Source organism: Protobothrops mucrosquamatus, unplaced genomic scaffold, assembly GCF_001527695.2.
Source record: "Protobothrops mucrosquamatus isolate PMUCROS unplaced genomic scaffold, P.Mucros_1.0 scaffold_214, whole genome shotgun sequence".
Lineage (NCBI taxonomy): Eukaryota > Metazoa > Chordata > Lepidosauria > Squamata > Viperidae > Protobothrops > Protobothrops mucrosquamatus.
Genome location: NW_015386290.1, coordinates 194024 through 221490, shown reverse-complemented (window position 1 = coordinate 221490; position 27467 = coordinate 194024). Strand labels below are relative to the sequence as shown.

General features: G+C 38.4%; 1 protein-coding gene across 2 annotated transcripts in view; it reads left to right on the top strand.

Moving 5' to 3' along the window:
• The window catches only part of LSP1 (lymphocyte specific protein 1), a 104599-nt gene that overhangs the window by 54711 nt on the left and 22421 nt on the right, over window positions 1-27467 (top strand). For both annotated transcript variants that reach the window (XM_015827321.1, XM_015827314.1), the window contains exons 2-4: window positions 13306-13443; window positions 20793-20975; window positions 26091-26394. In XM_015827321.1, coding sequence (XP_015682807.1) covers window positions 13306-13443; window positions 20793-20975; window positions 26091-26394 — 625 coding nt within the window. The remainder of the gene's footprint in view (window positions 1-13305; window positions 13444-20792; window positions 20976-26090; window positions 26395-27467) is intronic.

Here is a 27467-nt window from a genome sequence, read left to right as displayed (position 1 = left end):
TCCATAGATACATGGATCTGAATCTATTAAAATATGTGAGAGTTTCCTCCCCCTCCCCCGTAGGGCCTTTGCAAACAACTGCATTTGCCATCTTTTCAGATGCATTGAGGTGCATTACTGCGCACATCCTTCTATGTGCCCTGCGTCACTTCATCCCTGGAATATTTGCAAGTCAGGATCTCCTCTCCTTGGATTGTCAAAATGATCATGCCCTGCAATTTCATTCAGCTGGGTAGTCTGTGAAAATTCTCTTCCCTGAATTCGACTTTAACATTTCTGTTTTGCATTCTGAACTAAGTCTCTTCTTGCCTTTCATGCTTTGGAAATGAATAAATCATCTGTTTCAAATTGTCACTGCAAATCTCTTTGCCTAAAATGACAGTTTCTCTTTTAGAATGTAATGACCTGCAGAATGACTTTCAGTTATCCTGTGTTTTGTTGATTTTTTTTTTAAAAAAAACATTATTTGGTGTGACATTTTCCACTGAATTCTATTTCCCAAGTAGTTTGTCTTGAGATGTGATATTACTTGTCTCATACAATCCCTAGATGAGAGACTGATATTCATAACTCGTCCATTTACCATCCAGTGAGACAATTTCCAAGGTAATTGATGCCAATATAAACTGAAAAGTATGAGGAGGCTTCTGATAGAGATTTGGCTAGAAATACTAGACAGGAAGGCCTGGAGGAACGTTGTCCATGGGGTCGTGATGGGTCGGACACGACTTCACAACTAACAACAACAACCAGATATGGATTGTAAAACTCCAGATGATCACTAGATGGCAAAAAGAGATAAAAAAACTAAAACACTTTGCTGCCATCTAGTGGCTGTCTGAATTTTGGCAATTCAGATCTTGTAGCCATAAATTTGGCAGACTGCCATTGCTCTACTACTACAGAAGAAGGGAAACCAGACTGATTTGAGATTAGTTAAAGTGTTGAGCATTGAGTAATAGATTTCTGAAAAAATGCAGTGAAGAATAGTACCCCTCCCACTGGCTGGTTAAAAAAATCAACTTATTCCTTTAATAATTTCAATGAAGTTAGGAACCAGATAAACCTGTCCTTTCTTCCTTTACGGTTAAAATAAACTTCTCCTCTTATTTTAAAAACAAAAGACATTCTAATTCAATTAGAAATAATTATCCAAGATGATCACCATTATTTCTATCTGTACCTATATATCCATCCTCTTCTGAATTTAGAGTCAATTCAAGCTTTATCCAAAAGCTAAGAATTCTATAGCTTTTTGTAACACCTGAGACTTCATAGTTGAGGAGAAAGCCTTGACCAGTCTAATCCCTAATCTCTATCTTTTTTGTGTGTGGACTTCGATTTTATTTAGTTTTATTCATTTATAACATAAAATGTGAAAATACAAAAGCAAATAGTAGGGGACAACAGTAGAAAAAGGGGAAAACAAAAAGTGTGTGAAGAAAGGGGGGAAGAAACAAAAGACATTGACTTCCCACTCTCTCTGTTGCAGTAAAATCAGACATTAAAATCAAATCTCAACTTTTTACATTTCTATAGTAGTATGTACCAGTCATTTCTGTATTGGCAAATCAGTCTAATCGATAAAACCCACCTAATCTCTATCTTAAGTCCCAATATTTTATAATGTTTCCAGGTCCTTTAGAGCTACTCGGCTGTCATTTTATATTGCTTTTCTTCATCTACTGTGATATCTGACATGTTATATTCTGGATGTCTAGAAATATTATTATTTCCCAGCTCTAGATTAGTGCTTTTCAACCAGTGGTATGGGTACCACCTGTGGTACATTGCCACCTGGCAGGTGGTACGCGACCATCCTAGAAAAGTGGTAGCGGGGGAGGGGAATGAGCTGAACCGGTGGCAGCACTGCACAAGCCTGAGCGAGAGATGGCTGGAGCTGCAGGGCTGTCAAGGCTCAGCAGAAGCACCAGGATCAGCACCAGGCTCCAGCTGGAGCTCGGTGCTGATCCTGGCACTTCTGCTGAGCCCAGAAGAAGCGCCAATCAGCTGGAATGTTGCAGCATCTACAGGGTCTTGTGATTTACATTCAATGCTTGGCAACTGATTCATATTTATGATGATCACAATGTCCCAGGGTCTTGTGAAGTGACCAAAACCTGCTGCAGCCACCCAGCAGATGGGGGGAATAAAAACCAAACACCCCCCACCCCCGCTGCCAATCCTCAACAGAAATGCTCACAACAATGAAAACCTCGGACAGGAGGAAGAGTGCTGCCGGGCGGGCAGGCAGGTGTCTTGCTCGGCTGTGGCTTGGGGGCCACTTTTTTGAGTGCCATTGTAACAGTCACTAAGCGAACTGTTGTAAGTCGAGGACTACCTGTACTTTATCACTTTTTTCCCTTTTTTTGTCATCAAGTTTTTGACACCTTGCTAGGCGACTGGTGGTACTCGGATGTTGCCATATCCTAAAAGTGGTACAATGGGTGAAAAGGTTGAAAAGCCCTGCTCTAGATCTACCAGGTCTGCTTACAATTTGTAATATTCATGAACAGTTCATTTTCTGCCTGGCTCATGTCTGACTAATCAGCTTTATCTCCATGTTTCTGGACCCAATATTTTAATTCAAAGTAGTGGTTAGTTAGGATGTTTGCACTCCCAATCCAGCTCTCCATCTCCTTTCTTTCTCCTTTCAATAATTCATTTCTTTGTCAACAGAGTATTAGTCCATCAAGAGGACAATCTCTGCCTCTGACACATACCCGTACTTCAGTTGATCCTATTGTCTGAAATATCCATGAAAATACCCAGGGCCTTTGCTCACTAGTGATCCTCAGCAGAATCAAGCTTTCGCTAAGAGGATAGATGGAACAGCTATGATGCATTTTTACCTAACACTTTTTTCTTCCTTCTGGGTTTTGTGGTATGGATATTTTGTAGTACAGAAAACAACAGGAACGACCAAGGTTATGGTGATGGAAAGTTACAATGAAGTTAAGGGCGAATCATGCCCACAGTTTCAGCTCTACTTGTATTTTCTGACTTTTCTGCCAAGAATGTGAGAAGGCAAGATAGTAAGCAGAGATGGTGAGTTATGGGAAGAGTATAGATAATCCTTGATTTGCGACTGTCATTTAGTGACCAAAGGTACAATGATTGCCTCCCCCTCCTCCTCTGACACATGACTGAATTTCAGGTGCTTGGCAACATACAACCACATTTATGGCCATTTCTGGTGTCCCACAGCCACGTGACCATATTTTATGTCAGTTTTTGCTGAAAACCAACACTTTGGCTAAACCCATAGCAAACAATTGATTCACCGACTGCCATGTTCAGATTGGGCATGTGATTGACCTGTTTTGTGACCATCAAGACTTAGAACCATGATGGGCAGGCTCCATTACAATCGTAAGTTGAGGACCACCTGCAATTGTTGTTGTTTTGGCTGTTGGTTTCTAGTTCTAGCTGGACAGATTGGACAATCCCTGAGAAGAGGAAGTTCTGGAGGATACTCTTTTTCATGGGGTGACTGTCACCTAAGGACTGGAGGCATAGAAAGGAAAAGGCTATGTATAAGGACCATACGGTTAAACCATCAAATAATATGCAGGAAAAAAAACCTGAGCAGTAGCTAGTGCTGTCAGCACCCTTAAGTGCTTTTAAAGGCACACACTGGCCTAAATGAATGGGTACAGTTCAGGCCCTATGAAACACTGTGCCTTTCCACAATGCTCATTCTTTGGTCTTTAGCATCTGCTTCAGGAGCTCACTTTTCCAAAACGAAAGCAGCCCTTACATAGCACCCTGAAGTGTTCAGTTAATAAGGCCAGAGATTGTCTGTTTCCAAAAGCATGGAGGCATTCTACTCAATCATCTGAAGGCGAGTCCTGTACATTTTGTATACAATTTATAGATGGAACTGATTTTTCATTAAATATAAAAAGGTTTTACAATAAAGCCTCAATAACATTAACACTAAAGAAGTCAATGCACAACTCCATGAAGGGAATGCATTTCCTGTCCAGCTGCCCTTTGTTAATCATTCTATCTGTGAATCATCCTATCTCTGAGCAAGGGTCATACGTCACTTTCCTGAAAGATCTTGAGCAGCATTGGCAACTCATATTTCTACATAGGGTGGTAGTTTGATGCTTTTGAGGAAAAGCTACTACTCCTTACATCTTTGAGGAGGTATCAAAGTCACAGTTTCTCCCCAAAGTTGAAAACGAAATGCCTCAATTACTCATTTCAATATTCGAAGCATTATCGTGCAGTGCTATGGAAATAATGCAGTGTTTTGAAACATGTAGAGTGTGAATAGTGTCCATCTGAATTTTTTTTTTTACAGTAGCTGCATCTTTCTTCAGGATTGCATGGCTTCCCTCTGTAATTCACATGTTATCTTAGGACTGACACAGCTGCTTTAAAGAGTAGATCATGAGTTCCAGCCCTTATAAGCTCTAAGCCACTGTTGGGGAATCAAATCTGCACAACCTTAAGAAGTACATCTCCTTTTATTTATTAAACTAAAAGGAAAAAAAACCTGGCCAAATACTGTAAAAGGACAGGTGGCACTTATTTCAAGATCCAGTTCCCAGGATGCCAGCTGGATGAGGGCAATCACGAGCTCTATTTTTAGAAGGGTTTTGTTGCGCTACTGTTACACATAGAATAACTGGCCTTCAATTATGTTCCATGCAGTCAGGACAAACAAAAAGCAACATTTTGTGAGCTTGTGAGATCATGGAGTGAGACCATTAGTTACATCCAACTAAAACAAAAGGAGTAGCTGAAGGAATGGCAAAATCTCAGCGAGAAGCCTTGTCTCACGTTCCAAATAGACTTGTAGCTCCAGGAGGAAAATGAGGACTGCAGTCATTCTCTCTGGAAATTTTGCAAAACAAAAAACAAAAACAAAAACAGAAACAAAAACAGAGAAACAACAGCAATGAAATTTTATATAATTTGGGAAAAGCATATAAGCAAGAGTAACTACTTTCCTTTCTTGCTGGAAAGGAAACATTTGGAGAGTTGGAAAATATGGGGCTTAGGGCATTTCTGACTTGGAGCTTTTATTACAGATTTTTCACAGACACTGGGAGCAGGAGAGAGGTCAGGATCACAGGGCGTAGAGTCAATGATTTCATCTAGATTCTATTTCACTTTTCAAACACCTTGGCTTTCTTCCAGATCCCAGGCAAGATTGTCCAAGGAAACCATGGAAAAAAAACACAGCAAATTTGGGTGCAGATGGTATAAAGAAAGCAGTTTTTCAGGTTTTGTTTCTGATGGTTTCATCTTCTTTGTTCTTTGCTCTTTCTGAGTTCAAAAGGATGATGAAATCATGAAAGAGTATGGGAAGAAACAGAAAGAGAGAGAGAAGGTACCAGGAAATGCCTCTTTGTGTGTGTCTGTGTGAAAACCTCCATAGTGAGAAAAAAATGCATGATGTCACCTAAGTAGAAAAGGAGTAGTCTGTATAGTTTTAGACTTCACTTCTTAAATTCTGCTAAAAAGGTTTGTTTACAGCTCTTGGTGTCCAAAGAAACATTTGAATTTCACTTTGTCAGCTTATTTGAAAAAGAAAATGTTGGCATGGAATCCCCACCCTACAAAATGAGAGGTCCCAAACTGTTCACATGTCACATACCGTGTTTTCCCGAAAATAAGACCCAACTGGAAAATAAGCCCTAACATGATTTTTCAGGATGCTCGTAATATAAGCCCCAATCAAAAAATAAGCCCCAGTTCAGATAATCAGCCAGATGGATGCATTTAGTACCATATTTCCCTGAATATAAGCCCTAACCAGAAAATAAGCCCTAATGCATTTTTTGGAGCAAAAATTAATATAAGACCTGGTCTTATTTTCAGGGAAACATGCTACATGCACTCACATCTCTTAACATTCCTCCATAGCAATCAGATTAGAAAAGGTAGCAAATGTGGCACCATCAATCTCAAATAAATGACAGCTATGTTTCTGAATCTAAAACAGAAGTAACCATTCTTAAGTCCATTGAAATGAACTGTTTCTATTTTTTTTTTTTGAATTGGCAGAGGGCACAAAGCACCCAATATTTACTTCACTTGTATTACAACATCATTCTTGCATGGCATTCCATGACATTTATGGGAACTGAGAAGTCTTAAACATAATGGAGGCAAAAGGATAATATTCGATCAGTATAGGAAGTCTGCAATAGAAAGGAAAAGTCATTAGGGGTCCTTGGTGCTCTCTGAGCTTGATTGTCTAGCACTGATGATGTTACCTAGATTGGATAATGCAAGAAAACAACCAAGCTCAGAGAGCACCAAGTACCCCTCATTTCAACACTGAGCTACAAATATTCTACTTTATTGGAAAAGTCATTTCTGGTATTAGTGATAGATTGCTGTCAAGCCATTAATTGAAATAATTATACATCATGTGAACCCACCTTAGGACAGAACCAGTGGTGGGATTCAGCTGGTTCGCACCAGTTCGGCAGAACCGGTAGCTAATTTTTTGTTGCCCAGGCCCAGAATGGATTTCTGGAAGTTGCATCCGCATTAGAGAACCGGTTGTTCACATATTTGAATCCCACCACTGGACAGAACCACCATTTCCCTGTATATGGGCTGATTAATATTGTGTTGAATAGAACTGGGAAACAGAATTCGCCCTAGGTGGGTCCAAGGGATGGTGAATATATCTTTGCATGAGGGAGGAGGGTGGATGGCTTTGCAAGAGATTCACTGACTTCTGGAGAAACCTTTCCCAGATCCAGAAGATTTTGTCAGCAATTCCCCAATTACAATACTCTTTCTAAGGGAGGGGTCATGAGACAAGCTTACTTATTACTTTTGCCCTCTTTACCCATTTCAGTTGGGTGCAGGTTGGGTTTAGGACAAAATCTGTCATAGTCACTCTGATAGATGATCTCTTGTCTAGATGATCCTGTGTGAACTTTAAGCAACTTTCAGAACCATCATCCAGGGTGATCTCCAGAACTCTTTCAGGACTGGGAGCACTGTCTGTTTCTACTATCTGAGAGAAATGTGGAATAACTATGCCTCTGCACTCATATGTCATGAGGTACTATCAGGCACTATTTAGTCCCCAGTGCTATTCAACTTTCATATGGAATATCTGGGCCTGTTTGGTCAAACTATTTGCAACTGGATGTCACTGACATGCAGATGAGACTGAGTTTTACCTTTTTGATCATTTATGAATCAGGAAAGGTTGTGTATGTTTTGAACCGGTGCCTGGATGCAGAATCAGGGTAGATAAGGACCAATAAGCAATAATAACCCCAGAAAGACAGAGGCCTAGTGCAGGGGTAGGCAACCTTGGCTCTTTTATATCTCGTGGACTTCAATCCCAGAATTTCTGAGCCAGCCATGCTCAGGAATTCTGGGAGTTGAAGTCCACAAGTCATAAAAGAGCCAAGGTTGCCTACCCCTGGCCTAGTGGATGTGTACCAAAGTTACCAAACACCCTCTGGTAGATGCTTGTGAGTGGATCTTCTCTGTTGTAGTTTACATGCTCTGGAATGTTCTTCCTTCTGAAAGTTGGAAGACATCTACTGTAACATCTTTTAGATGCCACTTTAAATTATATTTATTTATTCATTCAATTTATATCGTCGCCCATCTCACCTAAATGAGTCTGGGTGGCTTGCATAATTAAAAACAGTTAAGAATAAAAACAAAATAAGAGCCATAAAACACAGTTAATTAAAACAATAAAAATGAATTTGTGGCAGAGTACAATAAATTACTAACAACCAGCAGGGTGTGTACTACCACTTGGCCCCCAGGCATGATGATAAACCAAGTCTTAAGGAGTCTTCCACAAGACCAACAGGGTTGAAATCCCCCCTTTCCACCCAGCTTTCATGGTATGAATGCTGGAAGATTTTACTTTTCTATTTTCCACCACTTTTAAAGTATGTGTCACTGAATATTGCATTTTATGTTTTATATTGTGTGAAGCATTGCTTTGTTTTGTATTTTATTGACCTTTTTTGTTGTAAATTACTTTGAAAAAGCGTATGTCAATTGGCATAGGAATGTGGTATATAAATCATCATCTTCAACTTTTGCATTCCTAAGTGAAAAATAACCAGGACTGAATAAGTAAAATGAATGAGAAGAGTTTTAAAACTGAAGCTGAATGCTGGTAATACAATTAAAGCTATTAATACTTAAGCTGCCTTTGGAATATGCTACATAACAGGTAGTGTTGATTTGACACAGGTGGAATTAGATGCTTTAGACCAGCGGCCCACAACCAGGGACTGGATCCTTGGAGAAAGGTTTTTCTCCGGACTTGAGGGAGGCATAGTTTTGTGTGCTGCCTGCATACCATGGAAGGGGCTTTGCTTGTTTGCATGGACCCGTTTGTGGCATGCCGGTCCACTGATCGGGGGTTGGAGACTCCTGCTTTAGACTGTAGAGCCCAAAAGCTTATGACAATAAATCACGCCGTACCCAGTGGTGGGATTCAAATATGTGAACAATCTGTTCTCTGTAATGGATGCCGCTTCCGGAAGTCCATTCTGGGCCTGGGCAACAAAAAATTAGCTACCGGTTCTGCCGAAGTGGTGTGAACCAGCTGAATCCCACCACTGGTCGTACCCTCAAAAAGTGAAATAGATCATTTGTTATTTACCAAGGAAAATTGTTTGTTGTACTTTGTTGCAAATGAAACAGCTAGTGAAGGATAAAATCCTAAAACCAAATTATTATATAAAAGCAAACAAAGAGAAGATGTTAAAAATGTTGATAAGGAAAACATTTTAAATGTAGCAGAATCAAAGATGACATACAAAACTGAACAGTTACAACAGTAAATGAAAAACTGGAAACATAGCTCTCTACATGGTCAATACTTGAAAGGAACTGAAGGCAAGGTGGATAGTAACAAAACTTGGCAAGATCCATCAAGAAGGAAACAAAAGGCTTGATATTTGCAGCACCTGAAAAAGCACTAGCAATGCAACAAAAAATAAAATTAAAAAACACTCAAAACTCTTATGCAAAGAGAAGACAAGATTGTTGACCCTATAATTAGGAACTGTAGCAACATTGACCAGATAAGTCAAGATTTTATTTATTGATGAAAATTTATATGGCTGCCCAACTTTATTGTCAGTGACTCTGTGATAAAATCAGATGGCAAAAATGAATTTTGCAATTAATGCAAAAAACATGGATCTGATGCCTCCAACTATTGTTACAACATAATATTGGATTATGATTATGTAAAACATTTGTAGGGTTTCAAATTCAAATTGTCAGACCTGCCAAACACTTAAACCTCTAAGTAGAAACAATCCTTGTCTCCATTTGCTGAGAAAGGTATAGTTTTATTAGAAGTCAAGTGCATTGCAGTAGTGCATAGCCAGAACTGAGAATCGTGCACCAAAATCCCTAAGTTCAACTTTTTCTCCCTTAACCGCCTCCAATCGCTGACACACACACTCATGACCAATCAGGTTTCAGCAAGATGTTTTCAGAACAGTCATTTCAAGTGTAGGTTGGTATGCAGCTGCATTCTTCTCCCAGCTGGTTGACCTTGAAGCAGTATCTCAGGGAGATACAGCAGTTAGTTTTGTTTTCCCCCAGGCATTCTCCCTCCCATCTACCCTCCCCAGAGTTCACCGCATGGCAACAAAGCACACAAGCAAGCATACAGTGGCAGCTGACACAAATGGACAAACATTTAGAGCTTAACCTGCCAAACATAATTGTAGTTAAAGGAAAGCAAGTTGTGGTTATAAATGCAGCAATACTAAATGGCACTAGAGTCGCTCAGAATGGATGGGAAAATATGATAACAGCAATAGCACTTAGACTTATATACTGCTTCACAGTACTTTACAGCCCTTTCTAAGTGGTTTACAGGGTCAGCATATTGCTCCCAATAATCTGGATCCTCATTTTACCAATGTTGGAACAACAGAAGGCGGAGTCAACCGTGAGCTGATCAGGATCGAACTCCTGGCTGTGGTCAGAGTTTGCGTGCAATACTGCATTCTAACCACTGTGCCACCATGGCTCTTTTGGGAAAATGGAAAAACATCAAGCCAGGGTTTTTTTCTTTAAAAAGCTATTAAATATTTTTTCATAAGTAAAAAGCAAATCTAATCAATAAAATAGAAAGAAAAGGAAAAGAAAAAGACAATAAAATGCATAGAAAACAAAAATGAGAAATAATTAAAGAAACTAAAGTAGACGACGTCTGATCTTATCAACAGATATTAACAAACTGATCATCTCCTCTCCCTCTTAACTGTTTCAAAATCCTTCCAGCCCTTTATTTAATTGTCTTCTTTTTCAACCATTAAATATTTCACTTTTTTTCTTCTTTTAGCAAAAAAAATCCATAAAAGGTCTCAAATCTTTTTTTAAAAAAAATAATTGCTGTTTTCTCCCTGACCAAAATGGTCAGTTCCATGAACCATTCCTCCACTCTGGGAATTTCATTTGTCTTCCATCCTTGTGTGTATTTTGCTGCCCTTACCACATACAAAATCAATTTTCCAAATTTTAAATTTGCTATTCATAAGTCCGAGTTTAAAAAAATGTTGGTGTCTTTGTGGTACTAATCTCTTAAAATTCTTTGTATCATTATACTGTATCTATTTGCGGCCAATACTTCTTAGACTTTTCACAAGTGAAAAATGTAATGGTGAAATGTTTTCACATTTTCAACATTGACTTGTGGTACTTTTTTTTTTTCATTTTTGAGCATTTCTCTGGTAACATGCACATGATTTTATTAAAAAAAATATTTTAAATTATAACACTATAAATGTTGTCCTGTTTACCCACATTTTTCTCATGCATTCATCTATACTTAATAATAATTGCTAGCTCATTTTATCATACAGTCCCTGATTTGTTTCTCTAGTTTCAAATCTTAATAAAAGTTCATACGTTTTTGCAATTATATCTTCACAATTGGTACATAATTTATTTTCAAATTCCATTTTATGTTTTTCAATTCCAACTACCATTTTGTCTATATTAAATCTTACTTTCAATTTTGTATCTGAAAAACTATGTCCCTCTCAAGTCAGTTGTTCTCTTGACTTAATCTTAAATTCTCCATCTTTGTGTATTAATAAATCTTGATAGGTTAGGATTTTCCCCCATTTGTTGTTTCTCTTTTGTAAAAGTTATTTTGGGGCACAATTCTGGGTTTGAATTTATTCCATTTTCTTAATATTGCACTCTCCACATAATGATTTTTAAAACTACATTAACTTTATCATATCCTAAAAAGCTATGCCAACTAAACCTCATTATGTTTTCCTAATTCTAACATTCTTCTATTCTTCTATTTCTCAGCCAGATCCATTCTCTCATCCAAACAGGATGTAAAAAACAATCTAAAGTGTTCAGAATAGCCTTTTCTGGAGATTTAGTGGAAACTTTAGTTGTTGTTGTTGATGATGATGTCATCATCAACAACTGATATTTAAACTGATATCGTATTTTTTTCTCCTTTTCACTGTTCTGGCTGTCCCCAGAACAGCCCTATGAGACAGACTGGGCTAAGAAAAAAAAAAGACTGCTCAGTCACTCAGTGAGATATCATAATTAAAGGTTGATTATTTTATGCACTTTTTACTGCATTTTCTGAATTATTTAGTTTCTCTAAATTTTAAACATTTATTAGAAAGTATTGTTGTTGTTGTTAGTTGCGAAGTCATGTCCGACCCATCGCGACCCCATGGACAACATTCCTCCAGGCCTTCCTGTCCTCTACCATCTTCTGGAGTCCATTTAAGCTCATGCCTATTGCTTCAGTGACTCCATCCAGCCACCTCATTCTCTGTCATCCCTTCTTCTATTGCCCTCAATCTTTCCCAGCATTAGGCTCTTCTCCAGTGAGTCCTTCCTTCTCATTAGGTGGCCAAAGTACTTGAGTTTCAACTTCAGGATCTGGCCTTCTAAAGAGCAGTCAGGGTTGATCTCCTCTAGGACTGACTGGTTTGATCGCCTTGCAGTCCAAGGGACTTGCAGGAGTCTTCTCCAGCACCATAGCTCAAAGGCCTCAATTCTTTGGCACTCAGCCTTTACCTAATCAGTCCCTGCACCATCAGTGCTTTGATAGGTTTTTCTTTTCAATCTGCAGGCAAGATACACAAGAGATGATGGATTTGGCCTGAATTAGTCCCCAAATTTAGGCTCTGTTTCTCCAGCTCGTTCAAGTTTTTTCCTTCTAATAGAAGACAATGTATGTAGCTCAGGGTTGAACCATGGAGTCCTTCCTGCTCTCTGAGCTTAGTTGTTTGCTTGCAGATGTTTCATTACTTGACTAAGTATCATCTACAGTGCTAGTGAATGTTGGGTTTGCTCCCTGATTATATACTGTACCTTGCTCTGACAGTGTTGGTGTGTGTGTGTGTGTGTGTGTGTGTGTGTGTGTAATTTTCTCTTTAGTAGTTCCTTGATTAGAATATTGTTTACTGCTTGATTGTTTACCTGGTGTTAATTTCAGAGATTTTTTCTTTCCTTCTGTACAGCTTGTCCTTGACTTACAACAGTTCATTTAGTGACCGTTCAAAATGACAACGGCACAGAAAAAAAGTGACTTATGATCATTTTTCACATTTACAACCATTGCAGCATTCCCCATGGTCACATCATCCCAATTCAGACGCATGGCAACCGACTCATATTTACGATGGTTGCAGTGTCCTGGAGTCATGTGATCTGCTTTTGCGAGCTTCTGACCAACAATGTCAATGGGGAATCCAGATTCACTTAACGACCATGTTACTAACTTAACAAATGCAATGATTCACTTAACAACGATGGCAAGAAAAGTCGCGAAATGGGCCAAACTCACTTGACAGGTGTTTCACTTGGTAACATAAAATTTGGGCTCAATTTCAGTCGTAACTCAAGGACTACCCGTATTAGGGTTAGCCCCACATGCAATCGGATTTTGAATGGTTCATTCCCCCCCCACCTCCCATGATTGCCAACTGGGATCTCAGCTTGATCTTTGCCACTGCTTAAAGCAGGGGTCTTCAAACTTGGCCCTTTTATGACCTGTGGACTTCAACTCCCAGAATTCCTCAGCCAGTGTGCCTGGCTGAGGAATTCTGGGAGTTAAGGTCCACAAGTCATAAAAGGGCCAAGTTTGAAGACCCTTGGTTTAAAGAGTAGGGTGAGGAACATGGAGATATTTGCAGCTGTTCTTATTTGTATCAAATGTTTCTTGTTTCCTGACAGAATAATTTCCTTCTGGTGCCCCTTGTTTCTGGTGAGGATTTGGGAACAGACACATTAGCAAATACTAAGTACATATCTGTGTATTTTCTCTTTGACTGGTAGGCTGACAGCTCAATGGAGTGTGGAGGATGAGGAGGAAGCTGCAAGGGAGCGACGTCGAAGGGAACGTGAAAGACAGCTGAGGTCCCAGGCAGAAGAAGGACTCAACTGCACCTCTGAAGTGGCAGTGCAAGAAAGCAAGTAAGTCTGTGTCTGGGATATCAATGGAGCAATGAGAGTCAGACTGAACTACTGTAATGTTTTAAAGGAAGTTAAGAAATTTCACTTAATGCAGAACTGGGATTTCTCACTAGGCATTGACTCATAGGAGTCAGAATATTGTCACTGCTCAGCTAAAATGCTGCTTTAGTTGGAGAAAAGTCTAGTTTTCTGAAGGACTATCCTTATCAACCTGACTTCACTTTTGTATCAGCAAAAGTGGCTTACCTTAGTTCCCTGTCTCTGAGAACAGGCAGTTGTCAGGTGTGAGGCATAGATACTTAGCTGCAGTGGCTCCAGCTTTCTGGAACTCATTATCAACTGATGTTCATCTGTTTCCTTTGGTGTAGGCCTTTAAGAAAACCCTCAGATTTTCAGCCTTATCTTTCCTTATATAGTTGTGGGGACTACAGTTGTTGGGTTTTTTTTTAGTATTAATGGAAAATAGGGATGCTTAATTAACACTACCATGGTCAGTGGGATTAACATGTGCATTTATTGTTTGCAGAGATTTGCCTCCCAGCTGTCTTGATGGGGATTTGTGGCCTAAAAGGCAATTTTTAAACATAATGATTGAATGTAAAGTTGTCCATCAGCGATCATCACTTATAAATAAATACGTGGCTGATAAAGAAATCTGTAGGCGTCTTACTAGGAATAAATTAATTTGATACATATAATAACACACACACAATTTCATACTGAGAAACAGGAAAACATGATCTGCATATTATGTCAGCACAGCACAGAACAAATGAATCAACTTCATGAGGTTGCAAGTTAAGCACAGTAATATTACTGGATACAGTACTATTCAGGAATATCATGGACTTTCTCTACATTTGGCTTGCTAAATCTAGTGAAGACTATTCCAGGGATATAAGAGATTCTTAGAATTCCCAGCATAGCCAATTCTGGACAGAAGCACATCAGGTTGGAGAAGAGCTGCTCTGTGTGATTAAATCAGGGAGCAACCATCAACCAGACAGTCAGTATAAATGGGATTAATAAGTACAGTCCTTGACTTACAGCATTTCATTTAGTGACCGTTTGAAGTTACAACATCACCGAAAAAGTGACTTATGACCATTTTTCACACTTACAACCATTACAGCATCCCCATGGTCATGTGATCAAAATTCAGAGGCTTGGCATATTTATGACAGTTGCAGTGTCCCAGGATCATGTGATCACCTTTTGAAACTTTCTGACAAGCAAAGTCAATGGAGAATCCAGATTCACTTAACAACCAAGTTACTAGTTTAACAAGTGCAGTGATTCACTTAACTGTGGCAAGAAAGGTTGTAAAATGGGTCAAAATTCACTTAACAAATGTCTCACTTAGCAACAGAAATTTTGGGCTCAGTTGTGGTTGTAAGTTGTACCTGTATCATATTTTGTGGTGTTCCATGCAAGTGCTTTAGAATGCACTGCATTAATTAATGTGCCCGTATTGGTCAACTTGGTGGGTTGTCAGTTCTCCAAACTTGGTTTAGAGCAGCCATTCGCTGGACAATTTTTTACAATGTTATGTACATATCCATACATTCTTAATTATTTACAAATTGTAAATACATAAATATTTATATGTAAGATGCCCGGGGAAAGAAGAAAATTATGTTGCTAAAAAGACAGTGAGTGATTTTCAGGCAGGCCTCTTTAGGGAGGATATTTCACAGCAAGTCACAAATGGGCCCTCTTATATTGTAGCCATTGGCTGAAGTTCATTTGGTAGTGGGACTTGGAGGACTCTTTCCAGTAGCTCAAACTAACAATTGAGGATCCTAGCAACAAAGATCCCAACTATACTTTAGAGAAGGTGTGTGAATGAACCCTCACTGCAAACTCATCATTTTATTCTATTTCTTCCACTTCAGAAGTGCCAAAACCCTTAGATATTTCAGCTACTTGAAATGAAGAGCTGCTACCTGAGGTTTAGGATGCAGTGGCAGCCTTCTCAAAAAGATGTCCAGAGTGATTGCTTCAAAACTGGTTGTGAGACAGCAATAGGAGAATGAAAGACAAGCCACAAAGCATTTTCACTATCGTTGCTCAGCATCTTCCACTTTGGGCAGTTATTATTATTATAAAATTTATTGTCATTGTATGTGCGTACTAGTATACATATACAACGAAATTTACTTGACACCCAAAAACCAAGTCCCACACACATAATCCCCAAACACACTCCCCCCCCACAATCGCCACCCCTAAAACCACCCAACATCCACACAACAGACATGAGTGTGCATAATATAAAAACTAATCTTAACAAAGTATCTCTTTACTAGTTTTCTAGTTTCTAATTATGAAAATATCTATTGTATATTTGCTGGTAGAAATCATAGACAAATCTATATATGCCTTACTTAACTAAAATGTATTGATTTTTATGAAGATTCTGAGAGATTCCTGCCTAAAGCTCCCAGAGCAGAACATAATAAGCCACAAACACTGTTGAAAACCAATATTTTCCACTAGATCAGTGGGAGGCATCCCAACTTTATTTTTTACAAAGCCCTTTGTAATGCAAAGTCTATATCAGTCAAGGCAGTCTGTCGGCCAGTTGCTTCTCTACCAGTTGCTGGTAGAGGCTTTCTTTTTCTTTTTCTGAATGCATAAGCCAATGGCTGGTTTTAGCAGCTTTACTTTTGTTCTTCAGAAGTGGGGACCTAGAGAAGGTGCTCCAGTTGAAGTATAATTGAAGCAAAGCACCTCTTTTAAATTTTGCACAGCTTTATATCCCATTTATTGTGGGAGCTTCATTTACGGAGAGATTGGAAGTTTTCACTAGAAGGCAAGAACCTGGAGGGAAAAGAAACTGATTGAAGAAATGGAGAATAGGAGGGACATTATTTTGCTTTGACTTGCCTGCCAAATATTCCCTGCAAATATTTCACCAACCTAGCTGGCCCTGGCCCAGGGGACAGCAATGGCCGAAGGAAACTGAATGGTGATGTACATGACAGTACTCCTTCACACGTTTCAGTCCATCGTTAGAAGGGCTCCACTCACTCCTAACTTTTCATTGGCTAGGACTAAGCCATATGCTTGCTGAGACAACATCCAATTGGAAAACAAAGCCTCATTGATATCTAGTGGCAATGGGAGTAGTTTTGGAGAGGTTAATAAAAAAAAATACAAACAAGGAATTATTTCAGAAAAAAACAATGTTCTCTTTTCTTTTCCAATGGGCTTGATAGATTTCATTCTGCTCCCTAGCCATTTCTGCAGCTGTGATTCTGGCTTCAAAAGCCAGGATGCTAATACAGATTTTTTTCCCTCCCCTTCAGTAAACTCAACTCCTCTTTAGAGTGACTCATCCACTTCTGGTAAGCTGTGTTGCTGTACATAGCCCCTTCCAAAACACAGCTATCATAAATTGCCTGAAGGTCCAGGTTACCTTTGCTTGACATCCCTTACTTAGTTTCTTACTCCAAAGCATCCATTCACAACCAGATGTTCTCCAGATGTTTTGGCTTACAACTTCCCTAGCTAAAGACAACAGTGTTGACGATCAAGGCTGATGGGAGTGGTAGATCCCCAAATCCGGCAGACATGGAGTTGAGGGAAGCTGTACTGATCTCCATGTTTAGAAGTTAGTCACTTCTGAGTATTATAGCTAATGTTTTGGACACAAGTAAGGGAGTGTGTATTGTTTCCATGCCTTTGTGGTTTCCTGAGCACCTGGCTGATTTACATTGAGGGAAAAAAAAATACTTCGCTAAATTTGTATTCAGATTTAAAATTCCAATAAAAATCCTCTTTAGAATACATTCTAAATCTCTTCAGTATTTTTTCTGGTTTTGCCCCTATGAAATGACAGTTTCAATTCCTTTTTCCAAGTTAGCCCCTCCCAACAGGTTTCAAATTAATTCACACTCTTCATTTGGTGGGGGGAAAGTAGATCTTTTGAGCAATTTTCCAAAGTCTTTTTCTCTCAACCCAACTTACCTCACAAGGGTGCTGTGGGAACGAAATACAATGAGGGAATATTCTGTGTGCTGCCTTAAGCTCCTAAATCAAAGGTGGGCTATACATCAAATAAATGAATCATTAAAAGTGTCTTTCTAATTGCAAAATTTAATTCTCTCATGGATATTGATAAAAAATATCAAGTGATGCTGAGACATCCCTTTGATACCCCAAATACATTATTCGCTTTACCTTATCAGAAAAGAAGGGTCACTTTTTATTTCTTCCAGCATCAGAAAAATCAGTGTTTTAAAATCCTATTGATTAAACTGGTGTTGAAGGTGATTTAAAAAAAAAAATCCATACTCCCCAACTGCCTGGAAGAAATTGGTATACATAATAGAATGTTGCAAGCTGGTTTTAAGACTGTCCCATGTAATTGAATTAGAAAAAAAAGATAGATAATCTTTTATGGCCCATGAGGCACATTTGTGAGTTGTAGCTGCAATGTTAACTTTTTTCCTAACAAAAGACTGCCGTTGTGAACATACCATGAATTTTCTCCATTGAACAGAAAATAGGGGATGTTACTTCTAGAAATGCCTCATCCCAACTTCTCTATTGTTCTAGATCAGGGGTGTCAAGCTCGCAACGTCATATGACGTGTTGTGACGTATCACAACTTTTTCCTCATTGCCGGAACTGGGGTGGGTACAGTTTCGGCATGATGCTTTCGGCCTGTGGGCTGGCAGTTTGAAACCCCTGTTCTAGATTCTTTTTGTCTTGTTTTTTGAGCAGATAGGTGTTGTGTCAAGTTATATCCCACAGAGTGAACATTTGGTGGTTTAATCTTCTAGGCAAGCCAATGGTGCTTCTGTGAGGTTCTGAGGTTTTGTCAGGTGCAAAGAATCAGGACTATATGTTAAGATGCAGTCAAGAAGATTTATTGCTCAAGCCTATACACAAGAATCTGGCCAATTAATGCTCAATGCTAAATTGACAGTAGATAAAGGTCAACAAAATTCAAGAGGGATAGTACTTAGACTGTGTGTGGGAATGTAATAACTCCAGGGTGATGACCTGGTTAACTCTGGACCTGACTCTGCTTGTTTTTCTCCTACAGGTTTTCTCTTAAACATGGGCAATGTTATGTATTGGTACTTAATCTTTTCAGTATGGCAGTTTCCTATTTATTTAATTTTTAATTAAAAGATTGTTTTAAAACATATGATAGAGCAGGGGTGTCAAACTGCCAGCCCACGGGCCGGTTTCATCATACCGGAGCCGCGCCCACCCCATTGCCGGCAATGGCAAAAAAGCTCCGATACGTCGCACGACGTCACGTGATGTCGCGAGTTTGACATGCCTGTGATAGGGAGTCAAATGAGGGCTAAGACTTGAATTATTCTTCAGCTAGGTCACCTTGGGCACCTGTGAAGAAAATAATTGCTAACTGATTCCCTTTCATTTCTCTCTTTGTTTTCCTCCATCATCTTACATGTATATTTATATTTAGAAATGTAATATTTGTATGGTATCTTTAATAGAACTGGGTTCAGGTTAGAGGTGCCCAGTCCTTCTGCTCTGTGGGACAAGGAAACTTCAGTGTTAAAAAGGAGAGGAAATCAGAAAAAGAATAAAGCAATGCTCCCTTCCATTTGCTTGTAATCCATACTAGGATCTCCCTTTTAGTTAACTGTGTTCTAGAGGCTTGTGCATCTCTGTACTGAATTGCAATGGATCATAAGTTTGGAATGCAGTCTGTATATTTTGAAGGCCAATTGCTGGACTCTGGCCAGTTGCATTTAAGTGCTTCTTTCCTCTCTTCCTTTATTAATGAATGGAAGAGAAGAGTCATTCTTTATCTTCCTCCCTCCCACCATTTCTCCCTCCCTCCCTCTCTCTCTCTCACATACACATACACACACACACAAACACCACACACAATAAAACATGCATTTCAGCTCTAGTGAACTCCTGCAAATGTATCAAGTGATTTGCTGGCTTCAATTTTAATTGTCTGTGTGAATTAGTGTTTAGTGATGGGAAAATTTTCTGGTGACCTTGCTAGGGAACACGCAGAAGTCCACTGACAGGCTATTTGTTTGGTACGTTTTAAAGGCAGAATTTGGACCTGCTTGTTATTTAAGAGCAAACTCCTTTTTTATCCTGAGGCAAATTTAAAAGCGAGATAGTCTCTTCTTATATTCTTGATCCAGTTCTTGCTGATATTATTCAAATGTCAATGTCAAAGGTACCTTCCCCAATGCAATTATTTCACCTCCATGCCCAGCTTTATTACCCTCAGTCCCTTTTATACTACACAGCTCCCACAGTCCCAGACCCTTTAGTCTTCATTCCTCGCTCTTCCTATGCATTTGGGCAAGTCCAGTTTCTAAGAGGCTGTTCTGCTCTGAGCCATCCCTGATGTAAGAAATCCAGCCTTAAAGTTTGTGGCCTCATTGCCTTCTGGAATCTTCTATCTGAGATTTAGTTTGCACACTAAATCATGATTTAACAAAGGGATGCCAAATATATTACACTTAATTGATTTATATAACACTGCAAGCCATGCTTTACAGATCAGAATGGCTGAGTTCACAAAATATACTGAACATAAATGGCTTTCTCCCTTCCTTCTTTCAATTCTGAATGATATGTAGAAGTGACTCGGGCATCCTTGATTCATTAAGTGCCTTTTCTTTGATCCCAGTGCCATTGTGAGGGAACAGAAATGGGTTGGAATGTAGAGGACAGCCTTCCTTCTCCATCTTTACATTTTCCTGATGCCTCAGATAACTGTGGGGCAGGGCAAATGGTGAAACATGTGTCATGTTCCACATATGTACCTATATCAGATGTTGGGATACTAGTAAAGGACCTATGTACCTGTATCAGATATTGGAATGCAAGCATACTTGCTATATTTACGTGACAATGTCATCATACCTGTTTTCATTTTGGTCTCATTGTAGCTTGCAGTAGATACCTTTGAAAATCCCAATGTTTCTGAAAGAAACCAAGTTGTGAAATGTTCCCTTAAAATGATAATGTTAATTATAAAGCAAATGTCTTAGTATGATTTGTGGGCTTAGCTTATGCAATATATCACCAGGCTACATTTTGGGACCAAAGAATAATTTCTAATGTTAGGAAGATCAATGTTTTGGAGGGGAGCAAGGGCAAGGAAGTAATGAAGGCATGTGGCAGCATCAAGAGGCAAGCTCTGCCCTTGTGTACTTGCAGACAACATTGCAACTCAAGTACAACATGGCAGTACTTGTCATAATGCCACTATGCATATCACTCTGGTTAGGAACAGAAACCTGTATTTTGCACATAAACAGACACAACGTTCATAACTTTCTGTATGAACCTGGTGGTGTTCAACATCCTTTTCCCCCCTCATGTTCCAGGATTGATGGGAAGCCTTCTAGAACCTCAGAACTGGAAGAAGATGAAGGCTTTAGTGACTGGTCCCAAAAACTTGAACAGCGCAAGCAGCGATGGGGAGGAGAGGGAGTGCAAGAAGGGGACCAAATTCACCAAGGGGAATGCAGAGAAGCTCAACAAGCAGAACCTATACAGGGTGAAGAAAGGTAGGGAATCTTTTTCACTGCTTGAAAGGAAGTAGTAATTAAACATGAACTAACCAGAAAAGCTGGAAGAAACACAGCAGGTTTCCTGAACTTTGAAATAAGATCCACTGAATTTGCTCCAGATATGGCATACTATGTGTATGCTCCAAATATACAATACTATATACTGCAAACCCGGCAGATTTCTATTTAACATTCATGTTAGCTTGGTCAAATACAGCCTAGTCTGACCATCTGCTATGCTATGGCTATAGTCACATGTCAACCTTAACTTGGTTAATTTTCCTATGATTAGTCAATTAAACCCACTTTTCTGGTTTTATACAACTTATTTAACCATAAGCTAAACACCTTGATTAGGGGTAGGAGAGCTACAATATACTTGACAACAGTGTGGTGGTTAACTTGTAGCTTGGTATGTTCTGCAAACAGAACCAAAGAAATTGCCTGGAACAATGAACCAGCCTGATTGCTTCTGTGTTGTTATCAAATTTATTTATTGTCAAATTTGTTTGTCCCCCATCTCACAGTTCGAAACAACTCTGAGCTGTATATTGTAGCGATTGGTTTGTTTTTCTTAAATGGTTCTTAACAGAAGCCCTTTACCTTTAAAAACTTCATGACTAGGAAGAACATTAATCAAACAGTAATTAAAGATTTAAATCACCTGGGGAATTCCTTTCCTGTGGTAAAAGCACAGAGCATTTGCCAGGGAAGGAGATGTCAACCCAGGCTTAAGGTAGGCTAAAAGGACCTTATATGAATATATTACTAGCTTCATAAACAAGAAAAATTTCCATATATTGTTAAAGTCAGCTTCCACTAATCTTAGCCATATAGTTGCCTTAAAAATTCCAGCATGTAAGTCATTTTTTAAAAAAAATTGCCTCTACTTAGTCGCTAAAGGTACAAAAACATATTTTCTTTTGCTCCAGGTCAACCCAAGTGCTCCTCAGCAATTAGAGAGCTTTTGGGGGGGAAAAAGTCTTAGCTTGTGATCTTCAAACTTTGTCTTAGTATGTTGTATGAATGTAGTTAGTTGTAGTTTATTCCACAACCTGTGGTGAATCATAAGATGCACTTCAACTGTTGGTGCTTCTCAAATGATTATCTGTGGAACTAATTTGTAGTATGTACGTTTGTGAATTTACTTGCATGACTGATAAATTTGCAGGCATTAATTTTGCCATCCCATCTTTTTATAAAAAATATAGCTGCATACAAACATGTGTTTGAACTAGTAAATTATTTCAATTGGTAGAAGAAAAATGTAGAACACCTGCCACAGCTCAGAGCGAAGGAGGGGAAAGGGTGTTACCATTTTTAACTGAGGGAATGCATTTAGGAAAGACAAAACTTAAATTTTCTACTTTGTGGACTCAATTGAAAGTAAGTAGATTCCTACAGTGTGTTTTCTAAATTGTAATTCTATTTCAAGGCCTTTAGTAAGATACCTTCAATTTTATCACCCCCATGTTTCCCAATCCCATGGTTTTATTTTTAGAGTTTCTGAAAAAATGTTCCGTAGTTAAAGCAAGAGGGTTTAAATCTCTAATGGTGGCATTAGATTTTTCTAATCTAAAGGAAGATTTTTTCCTTTGGAAAACTTAATTCATTATGCTTAAGTTTCTTTTGGGGTTTCCCCCCTCCTTTTTCCCTTTTATAATGATCCAGGAATTGAGTACATTCAGCAAAATTTCTCCTACACATGATATTCAAATTCAATCAGCTCTTCCTCCAAACGTCTCTGGTTAATTCATTTTCTTCAGCAAATACAAACTGGATAAACCCCATCATCCTTTTTCTCTTGTGTTGCAGGCACTGGTTTTATTTAATATCTTCAAATTTATTTATTTATTTATTTAATATCTTCAAATTTACTTCAGTGAAACTGAACAAGCAATCATTTTTAGCAGGGTTGCACATTTGCACTAACCTAAGAATACTACACACACACACACACACACACACACACACACACACACACCAGAGTGCTGAGAAAAGGAGGGAGGAAAGATTCAGGAAGCAATTATTTGAAGCAACTGTTTGGATAAGGGTGAGGAGAGAGAATTAAAAGGAGCTGCTGCTTCTGCTCAGGAAGACAGAGCAGAAACTGGTATAGTTTTTAAGTTTGAAGATGTTTTTTACTTACCCCTTGAATAAATTCCTTTAATGAAATAAAGCAATGACTCTGAAATTAAAATTCCCCTGGAGAATTGGTGAACAAGGTTTGGGCAAACAGTATTCCATGCTATCCCATTCCATTCTGTCCCCAGTATGGTATTTGTGAGTCCTCCTATGTCCATTTTCATTAAAAAAAAAATCAAACTTATTAAACTGTTATGTTACAGCTTAATATCTCTATTTCCATGAATTTTGGAATTAAGAAACATTCTTAAAAATAAAGATGATAGACTTCAGTCCTTTGCTTGATTTGGATGTGGGTTTATGTACCATTCACTACCTTGGCAAATGAAATCAGCTTTTCAAATTGTATTGCTGAATTGGGTGAATGAAAATATATTGAAAGGAATGATTTGGAATTTGGAATCAACCAGATGTTCTTTTCACAGAGCACGTGTGATATAGTGGCTAAGGCACCAAGCTAAGAAACTTGGAGACTGTGAGTTCTAGTCCCACCTTAGTTACAAAGCCAGCTGGCTGATCTTGGGCTAGTTGCATACTCTTAGCCAGAGGAAGCAAGCAGTGGCAAATCACTTCTGAAAAGTTTGCCAAGAAAACTGCAGGGACCTCTATAGGCAGTCTCCAGGGGTCAATGCTAATTCAAAAGCACCAAAGGGGGGGAAATAGTTTAATGTCAATGACTTAAAACAGACCAGGTGTCTCTTAAATATATTGACATAGTTTGTCTTTTTTCCTTAGTAATTTTTTTTTTTTGCTTAAGAGATCTGTAACTCAATATAATGGTCGTCTTCGGAATATGCTTTGTAGGTTGTAAATATTTTTTTTTCTTTTTTGTTAACTTGGTCCATAATTTATGTGGGTTTTGCTTTTGGTCTGGGGGAAGATAGTTAAAACATCTTAGTACATCTAAGATACAACTAGCATTCAACAGAATAATTTGGCAGGTGCATTTGTTTTGCATGTTCTCTTGCAGTAATGTGCTGCTCTTTAGAATAGTTCAAAGGAACTATATAAATATAGTATAATATTTTGTACTGCCTACATGCATGCCCAGATGTTTCTGGTATGGACATTGTGGGTCAGATGCAGGTTAAGTCAACTTCAATTTAGTTTTTACATGCAAAAGTAATTATATAAGCAAGCTCCAAGTAATGGGACTTAGGTTTAGGAAATGGAAATAGGAAATGATTTGAGGGACAAATTATATGTGATGTTTGACATTTTCCTTGATGAATTATAGCACTATTCCATGGGACTAGATGTCTTAAATGAACTCAAACTCTTCTCTTACAAAGTAGAAAACTGGTAGTGAATTTTCTACTGTCATAAACAGCTTATGCTTTCTATGCCCTTGAAAATCATAAAATAGGATTTGGAATGCCTTGTGCAGGCCACACGTGTATTAGCTGAACCTATTCTGGTTCATAAATTTCTAATTATTTTTAATGCATTAGTGCCGACTTCGAGGAGAAATAAAGCTTGTGTGACTTTCAAGTATAGCTTATCTTTCAGAACTGCAGTAGTTTGGAGTGAAAGCAAAAAGTTTGTTATTAATATTGGCTGATGGGGAGCTAATTGTTATAAAGTGATGCAGAACTACTGGGTAAAAATGTCTTTGAATGAGACTATTTCAGTTACTCAAATAACATTGTAGACCAGGTTTATATTAAATTCTAGGTTTATGCCCAAGTCTGAAATATTTTGGAGTAGCAATTACAAACTCCTTAGCTATAGAAGAGCAATTCCGGCTTGTTTTAAAATACTACAAGTTTATTATTAATGCATGTATGTAGATTTACATCGGAAGACAAATGTGGAGTTTTGCTCCAAGCTAGCAGGGGGGTGAGGTAGAGCATTAAATTATGTTCATGTTTTTGCCCTTAAGTTGTTAAGAGTTATTAAGCCAGAGCCCATTTTCAGTCAGATGGCTTTTCCTTTCCTACCCATTAGTGCCTTTGCATAGAATTGGCTTTTAGAGGGAGCTTTCATTCTAAGCACTAACACAGATTTGTCCTTCTCTGTGAAGTATGATCCAAAGGCCACACCACAGTTTGGTTCCATGTCACTGGATGACTGTAATCGTAATTGGAAGCAAGCTAGAGATTTCCAGCTGTAAACTTCTGCTCATGCTGATCTCCATCCCAAACTTTTCAGCCAGGGTGCCTTTTTTTGTTTTTGTTTTTTGGCTGAAGGCTCCACTCATACTTCGAGTCATGGTGGGATTCAGCCAGTTCGCTCCACTTCGGCAGAACTGGTAGTTATTTTTTTGTTGCCCAGGCCCAGAATGGACTTCCAGAAGTGGCATTCACACAGAGAACCGGTTGTTCACATATTTGAATCCCACCACTGCTTTGAGTGCTATGTTGCAGGCCACTCTCTCCCAAAAGCAGTGGTTTGGAATTGGCTGAAAAGCAAAGTGATAATAATCACGATCATCACATTAATTATAATGAATAGGTTCTAGTCATGTTTTAATGTTTCCTTTCTATCATATTAAACATTATAATTGGATTACCTCTTTTAGAGGGCACAGTAAAACCAATAAATGTAAATTCCCCATTGGAAAAATAATATAGCATAAATATTCTTGCACAATGAAGAAAGACATTTGGATACTCTCCTTTGGGTGTCCAGGTGATTACGTTATACCTGGGAATTAGTGTTTATTACCTGCAGGATATCACTTGCTTCACATAAATATTTCCAAAATCCTTTTTACTATGCATGAATAATTGTCTTGGCTCTAAAGGGAATGTTATAATATTCAGCCTTCACAGATACACTACCACTTCATCAAGCAATTGCTTTCCTAAAAATCAAACTGGCACAAATTATTGTCTTTTAAATTAGTAAAGTAAGCTTTATTTATGATTTTAAAAATATTAAAAACTGCACTTCCTTCTTAAAGAGAAAAAGGTCATTTGTCCTTTCTCCTCTTAATTTTTCCCACTTGCCAATTCTCTCTCCTAGGTCACCAAGGCACTCCTACGAGGAAGAAGACTGCAATCTGAAGGAAACAAAAGGAATGATGGAGCAAGTCCATCTGGATGGGGAGTCTCCCACCTTCATCCGATTTGAAACCGGACCATCCAATTTCCTCAAGTTTGTTTCTACTTCAACTTCAGAAGATCAGCCTGAAGCAGAGCTGGAGCAACAGCAGCAGATTAGGGAAACCTTGGAGCTTGGAGAAGGGAATCAGTATGCTGAGGACCAGCTCCAAGAAGAGAACATTACAGAAGAGAATAAGCCCAAGGAAGAGGAAGAAAACCAAAAGGTCAGGGAAAAAAATAGATTTCTGCCATCATTTCCTCCTTCTCCTTTGTATTTGAGTTTGAGAGGCCATAAAATGAAAGATGCATTTCTAAAACAAAAGGGTATCTTTCAAGTATCCTTACTACATTTTCCCAACTGGAACTGTCCAGCTGAATGAGAAGAAACTAAGAAACATAATTTTAGCTGAAGATGGCCATTCTTTTTTTTATATATAAGAGTTTTATTGATTTTTTTCATACATTCAATAGTACTCGTTAACAAACGTGCTGTCTTGAGTTTACATTCTCTAATACAAATTTAATTCCTAATCCTTTATTTTTTCTTCTAGCCATTGATAAAATAAGTCCCAAGTTTGATAATATTCCGTTTCTTCTTTTCCTTTCAACCTCAAAGTCAGTCTATCCATCTCTGCGCATTCTAGTATTTTTTTAATTGTTTCTTCATCTGTGGGTATTTCTTCATTTTTTCAATACTGCGCAAATATAATTCTTGCCGCTGTTGTTACATGTAAAATCAAATATATGCTTTGTTTATCAGTCTTTTCTGGCATTATACCTAATAAAAAAAGTTCAGGTTTAAAATCTACATATTTTTCCAACATCTTTTCTAGCCACATATGTTTTTTTTTCCCAATAACTCTTTGCTTTGGCACATGTCCACCAAACATGGTAATAAGTATCTGACTTATGTTTGCATTTCCAACATCTATCTGACATGTTTTTAAACATTTTTGCTAATCTTGCTAGTGGCAAGTGCCAGAAGATCACCATTCTTTTCTTACGTCTGCGAATGAAGGGGCTAAAATGAAAAGGGAGTAGCTGGACAATACAGAAATTGGTCAAAAGAAGGCTAGGAGAAAGCCAAATTCTAAACACATGTATAACTTTATATTCTACTGCCATTAAACAGTGAAAATGGTATAAAGTTTCCTACCTGAGCAGGGGGTTGGACTAGAAGACCTCCAAGGTCCCTTGCAATTCTGTTATTCTATATTCTAAATTAGCAAATTATAAGAGGAGGATGAAGGTTACCAATCCTTGTCAGCCCAAGTCTTAATCTGGTCATTAAGCGAGG